General features: G+C 35.7%; 1 protein-coding gene across 2 annotated transcripts in view; it reads right to left on the bottom strand.

Annotated features, from left to right (window-relative positions):
* Positions 1-1845: 1845 nt before the first annotated feature.
* Positions 1846-7293, bottom strand: part of LRP6 (LDL receptor related protein 6) — a 116502-nt gene continuing 111054 nt past the window's right edge. For both annotated transcript variants that reach the window (XM_084877631.1, XM_084877632.1), the window contains exon 23: positions 1846-6949. In XM_084877631.1, coding sequence (XP_084733757.1) covers positions 6655-6949 — 295 coding nt within the window. In that variant the 3' untranslated portion in view covers positions 1846-6654. The remainder of the gene's footprint in view (positions 6950-7293) is intronic.

The raw sequence follows: 7293 nt of genomic DNA, 5'->3' as shown, positions 1-7293 counted from the left end.
CTGAGCAATCTCCCTGGACAGAGAAAATAGAACCTTTGAGTCCAGGAGGGCCAAGGCAGCTAAGGTTTGCAGGGCAAATAATGGAGAGAGGAGAACTGCACAAAAAGCTTCAGAGATCTAGATAGGTCTCCTCAAATTTTCAGAGGAATACTGAACAACCCATGCAAATAAAGACATTTACCCAAGGCTTTGAAAAAGAACATCTGAAAATATTAAGGGACCACTCTCCAAAATTCACATAGGTTTGGGAATAGTGTGTATTTCCTCTACCCAGAATGGAAAAACCTCAAAATTTGTATGGCAATAGGTAAAATAGAAGAATTTTGCCTCACTAATGGGGGGAGAAATTAGCGCTAGACTAACATACTTCTGGTTCTGCCCAACAAAGGTAAAGAGCAAGAACCAAAAGAGTTAAACTGTTATCAAGTAACCTAGTCGTCTTCTAGAAAAAAAAAAGCCCAAGAATCTTTATAGGATCACAAAAATATCCAATACTTATTATTGTCAAAGTCCAGCATCCAATAGAAAAATCATAGGAAAAAAAAATGAGACCAATGAGAAAATTCAAAAAATGACACCAAGTAAATTATACAATGGATAGAATTGCTAGATAAGGACATTAAAACTATTAATATTCCATATGCTCAATAAGTCAAAGGAAAGACTGAACTTCTGAAGTTCACATAGAAATTATAAATATGATTTAAATCAAACTATTGGAGAAGAAACGAAAATATAGACCAGACTGGATTAACAGCAACTACCCATTGTAGGAGAACAGAAAAGTAAACTCAAAGACAAAACAGAAGACTAGAGGAAAAAAGAACAATGTAATAGTAAAATGTGGACTGACTGCTACCAGCCAATATATGTGTAACTGGAATGAAAACTTTCCAAATCTGATGAAAACTATAAGTTCATAAAACCAAGAAACTCAATGAATGCTAACCACACAAGTGGTTAGCATTCATTGAGTTGATGTGCCTTACTGTAAAAAACTACAGTAAGGCACATCATAAGTTGCTCAAAACCAGTGATTACAAAAAATCTTGAAAGTAGCCAGAGAAAAAGGCACATTACACAAACAAAATGATAGCAAACTTTTCTTGTGAAATATGACAGAATAAAATGTATCATCTAAGCATCAAGAGAAAAAGATTGTCAACTCAGAATTCTATACCCAACAAAAAGATGTTTTAAGAAGGAAGGTGAAATAAAGACTGTGAGATATATAAAAGCTAAAAGAATCCCTCACGAGAATAAAGAATACGATGAAGGGTCAGTAAAGAAGCTAGGTGGCCCTGGCCGGTCTGGCTCAGTAGTTAGTGTGTTGGCCCACGGACTGAAGGGTCTAGGGTTCGATTCCTAGTCAAGGGTATGCACTTTAGTTACAGGTTCCATCCCAGGTCTGGGTCCAGGAACTTGTGGGAGGCAACCAGTCATTGAGTCTCTCTCATATTAATGTTTCTTTCTGTCTCTCTTATCTTCTTCCCTCTCACTCTCTCTCTAAAGAACAATGGGAAAAAATATCCCTTGGGTGAGGAATAAAATAAAATAAAATAAAATAAAATATAAAATAAAATAAATAAAATAATAAAATAAAATAATAAAATGCCAAGGTAAGCTCTCTGATGCAAAAGCATCTACTAAGGAGAGACCTTTATATTAAAACTTGGTTTCCATTAATCACCTATTTGAGATCAATCACTGCCTAATAAGGTTGTATTTTATTTGAAATAAAAATAAAGGTAGGTTTTGTTTTATCTGAAACACAATGGATGTGTACCACAGCAAAGCACAGGCAGCTGGTTTTAATTTCTTGCTGAAAAGAAACAACACTTTTTATTTTCCACTGTTTTATTATAAAAATCAACATTTCATTTGTTACAACTCAGCTTAGTGTAATAATCAAAGGGGGGTTTATACAAGGTATTTTTATACAGTTTACAATTAAAGCACTTATTTTACAAAAAGGGGGACGTGAATAGTGGACAAGGGCTGACCAAATGTTGGCCATTAAAATATATAAATACATCCTTGCAAAGCACCATCGTACCAAAGTTCATGGACAAGAAACACCAGCTGACTTTAAGACAAAACGAAGATTAAAGCTTAAGAAAAAATTTAAAAACATAAAGGATAAACATCTGAAAGCAGCACCAGATCCTTCACTTGCAAATAAGGCTAGTCCAGCTCAAGCGTCTCAGTATCCTCTTTACTCTATATTTTCCTCACTAACCCCAGATACTTAATTTCACACAATATTACATTTAATCAGACTCTCTTTGATTTATTTTCCTCTTAATACCCATATTAAAGGAATGGTCACATATACATATTCACATACACATATATGCATTCCTACCCTGATTATATTTAATTTTAAAAAGAATGGACAGTTAAGCAAAAGCAGTTCTCTATAATTGTTTGGTGTTAACTTTTAGGCAAATCCTAACTAATGGCAGGGGGGAAAGTGTTTTGTTAGTTCTATGTGGTTAGTTTATAATTCCATCTGTAAAATCATGAATTATTTCTTTCAGCGGAAAACTTGTAATTAAGAATGCCTTACCAAAAAAAAAAAAATAAAGTGAAGTGTACCTGCACTGAAGAAGGGTTAGGATAGTCATAGATTTCACTCTAAATAATCTAGATTAACCTAAAAAAATCTACCTCCCCTCTCTACTCATGTAGTTTTAGTTTAATAAGACACAGAATTAAAACAAATATCCTGAGCACATAAATTTACAATGTTCATAATTAACAGTATTTTAAAATTATAAATGTAAAATGGCATGTTTTAGGTCTAAATTCTGCCTAAAACACTGAAAATTTCAAGAGCTAACTTTTGAGACTATTATGAAATGATGCCATTCCAGAAGACAGAAACCGCACATGCACCAGTATTTTCTAAAATCATTATTTCTCTTGGCTTATTTTAGGCTTGGGATAAGGAAAGCAATACCAAATAAAGTTAAATTTCTTTAATTTAAAATTCCTGAGAACATGTTTTAAACAAATTTTATTATAAACTCCTTTATGACTCAGTTCATGTCTACACCTAGTGTATAGTCTCATTTGCAGATATCCAAATATTTGTCAGCTGACTGACATTTACATACTCATATCTGCACTCCACACTGAGTAACTTATTAAAACATGACATATTTGAGGTTTGAAAAGCCCAAGATTCCTGTTCCGGAATTTTGTTAGATGTGAAATGATAACCAATATGCAGATCTTAAGGCATGCCAATCAATGGGGTGGCACGTTTTCTCTTGCAAGAGATAAAACAATGTTAAAACTGCATCTTAGAAGCATCTTATCCAGACCCCGGCCTAGACCGGGGAACTGCAGCGTTACATCTATTGCAGAGGAGCTTAAGGAAAGCCCCTTAGTACCAGAAGTAAACAATGTTTACCATGATTATTGGTATCAGGTCGCATAAATATACACAGTTTATTAATTGGCTAAGTAAACTGCAGCTACTAACTGTATCTGAAGTGTTCTTCATTAATGGGCCTTTACAGCAAATAGACTTTCCCCAAAAAACTAACTGCTACCCAGTAAAAATGGAGGCAATTTTTATATCCTAATATCAAATGAGTTGGCCCTATACAAATCATTGACTTAAGAGAATTTTTTAATGAACAAATGCAATCCTCAAACATCCTAAAATGTTACTGCTCAAACCATCCCCCTCTAACTTATCCTTTGGTATTAGATTTCTAAATACATAACATCCATATAGAACAGTTGTTTAATGTATTAACGGTTCAGAACAAAACTCCTCAGGCCACTGTTCAGAAGACCAGGGCTCTACAGGAGCCAAGTTCAAAGTTAGAAAAGTTCAGGGTCATAAAAGACCATGTCAATGCGGAATAGTTTACTATAGTGCACTGAAGGTATGTTCTGCTTGAGTTAATTTCTCAGATAATTCTAAGCATATCAGTAAGTGGGCATATTTTAAGACACGTTTGAAATAAATACTTTTTTATTTAAGGAACCTAATGAAATGTTATTTATTCCCCCACTCATGGATAATGAAACTCACAATGCACCCAATTCAAAACCATTTCTAATTTTTTCCTCCCAATTTGTGCTATCATGATTTAGTGTTTCTTGTTTTGTTTGTCTTATTCTTAGTTTTTCTAATTAAAGCTCGTGTTTAATAATCAAGAAAGTTTACTTAAGCTTAACTGTCCATGTATCCGAAGGGCCAATAAATCCTTCCTGAATTCTGACCATTCTCTCATTTTAAAGTTACTCCCCAAAACATTAAAAATCCATCTCCACTAACCCAGAAAGAGGATTCTGAGATTAAGCTGAACTGCCTTCAAAGAATTTCAAATTGGCACACAAATGAGCATTTTGCAAGAAGAGGCCATTGCCATCGCAGTACAAGCACTTGGACTGACATACAACAAGGCAATATTCTTCTTAGTTCATTATAGTGCAAGTTTCCACATGGGAAGCCCACCAGATAAAGATGCACATTAAAAAAAATGTAAACATATAGAATTCTCAAATTCTAATTGATACCCAGTTAATGCTAACCTTTCCATCTTCATTTAAGCATCAAGTGCCCATGGTGTGTCCCAGAATGCAACTTCTGTGTCCATTCTGTCGGGCTGTGAGCACACTGTTCCATTGACAGGAAGAGCTACACTTGTCTGACTGAGATGCAAGACACTGCTGCATCACCACTTATTTATATGCAAAATCAAGTGCACAGGATTCTCATAAGGCGCACGGATTCTTATAAGGTGTCTAATCAGTATTCTGAAACCACGTTTTCTTCTCTTGAAAAAGTTTACTTAGGCGTTTTTTAATTGCTTAAAGAATTACTTCACCCTTGCTGATATTCTAAATCCTTCCTTCCATTGTTTTTCTTTGGGCCCTTAAATCCAGAGAGGCCTCTCAGCAAGACTGAATTTAAAAAAAAAAACCATTCAGCAATAAACGACCAATATTTGCTAAGGTAAAAAATACATTAGTTTGAAAACACATTCAATTTTAGTAGAGAAATGCTGGAAACACGTGTAAAGCAGGAAACTAACTTCTGGCAAGGTGGCAACGCAGTGCTAGATCCATTCCACAGGTCAGCCCTGACAGCTGGGGGTGGGGCCCGTACCGTGCAGGCCAGACAGGTTACAGAGAGCCTTTCAATATCCTCTCCACCAAGTTCTGACAGTTGAGAAGTTAATAGTATGCCTTCTCATTTAATCCGTATTATTAAATTTGTTAAATCATCTTAATCCGTAATGGGATAAGAGAGAACACACACACATATATATATATATATATATATATATATATATATATATATGAGGTGATTATAAGGATAATTTGGATAATTTGAAAAAAATCTAATATTCACATTAGGTAACAAGAAAGATATTAAACTCATGTCACACGTTAGGATAGGTATGTACGCAGACATCATTCTGAGAAAAATTGGCCTAAAGAACACGAAAATGTCATGAACAGTTACTAACGTGAAAACCTAATGATAACAAAACATTCTCCTTTTATATAGATTGTCTCTAACCAGAACATATTTAAATATTTTAGTAGGAAAAAAATATATAAACATGATTTTATAATCTGATATTACATGCTGAAAGTACTGCAAGGATATATGGTGAACTTACAACAAAAACATAACGGTTAAATTTATAATTCTTAAACATTGTCTATATGTGTTGTGAAAAGACAGTTCAATGAGCATTAAAACAATCTTAGAAGTAAAGAGGAGCAATATGTCTAACCTTTGATCATTATGCACAAACAGCAGTCAAATTGAAGAGCTGAGCCTACAGGAGAGTGGAGGGAGTATAAGTATTAAAATAAAACCTTAATTTAGAAAATCCCATTTAATCAATCTTCAGATAACAAGCTTTGAATAAATCATGGTATCTTGGCAAATGGCCTACGAAGCTGCTGGGGGAGCAAGCAGGGTGCAAACACCTGGAGGAGAAGTTGAGAGGTGAGCACGGATTCTCAGGGAGGGACAGAGACTGCACACACCATCAGCCCCACGGCATCTCACCAGACAGCTGATCTTTCCTACAACAGCAACACCCAGATGGATTTTTGTATCTGTCTTCCTCACAAAAATTGCTGGATTTCTAGAGAAAACAAAGTCCTATGTCCAAAGTTAGTATTGATTCCATTTTCTTCATGATTTCTTATACTTTAGGCCCTCAAGTGCTAGTTAACATGAAGGCAATCTGGCTACTTCCAAGCTGCTCTAAAATGGACTTCAACTTTTCTTCTTTTATTTTTGGTATCAATAAAGCCCAGACATTCCTGGTCACTGATGCCTTTATTATTCCTGTTTCCTTGTACTCAGTCATTTCACTGGGTTTAAGGCATGCTTTGTGTATTTAGTTTGCAAAAATAAAACTTTTAGTACAAATTTATTTTTATACAAATTTTTATGGCACAAGCAGCAAATTTGCTGTTTTAAGAAAATATATAAATATCCTTTTCTTCTGTACAAATATCTCCAGTATTCCCTACCCCATTTATAATATTTAACTGTACATGGTCTGCCTCATCCTTCTCTAGTATCTCCCTCCCCCCCTCCAGATCTCAACCAAATTTGTATGTACATGTTTGCGTCGGAGGCAGTCAGAGGAGGAGGGCCCCTCCTCAGGAGGAGTCTGTACAGGGCGAGGGTGGCGGAGGGTAGAGGTGATGAGAGTAGCTCCTCTCTGTGTATGGTGAAGGTGGGCAGCTTTCATAGTTCTCTTCTGCTGACAAGTATTGGCTTCGGGGTGTGGGAGGTGGGGGCACAGGCTCTGAGTCATAGTTCAAGTCACTAGTGTAGCCCTTGGCTGTTGCCACTGAGGTCATTCTCCGGCTGGGAGCATAGTCACTGTCACAAACATCTGTGCTGCAGGGTGTGGTTGGGGGTGCAAAGTGCCGGTAACTGTATGGCCTGTAGCTGGTACAGGAAGAAAACCAAGAGAAGCGTTAGTTTTATGGAAAAGTGGTTTTCCCTATCAAAATACAGAGGTATTAGATGTAAACTTCACATTGAAGATAATAAACTACTACAATCTAAATTGCACAGAGCAGGAGGCAATTTTCAAAGGCAGACTGTAAGTGGATGGTAGCATGTATTTTGTATTTGAAAATACAATGTAATTAGAGGCAATTAAAAATGAGTAGGATGGAAATGCACAGGTAAACTCAATCTAGACCCTGGATGTGTTCTTATAGCTTTATATTAAACTGGATAATGAAATAAAAGAATTATTCAAAGTTGTACTTACTGGTTATTTTTGG

The sequence above is a fragment of the Pipistrellus hanaki genome (assembly GCF_964339955.1).
Source record: "Pipistrellus hanaki genome assembly, chromosome: 3".
NCBI classification, from domain to species: domain Eukaryota; kingdom Metazoa; phylum Chordata; class Mammalia; order Chiroptera; family Vespertilionidae; genus Pipistrellus; species Pipistrellus hanaki.
This window is presented reverse-complemented; position numbering and strand designations above follow the sequence as displayed.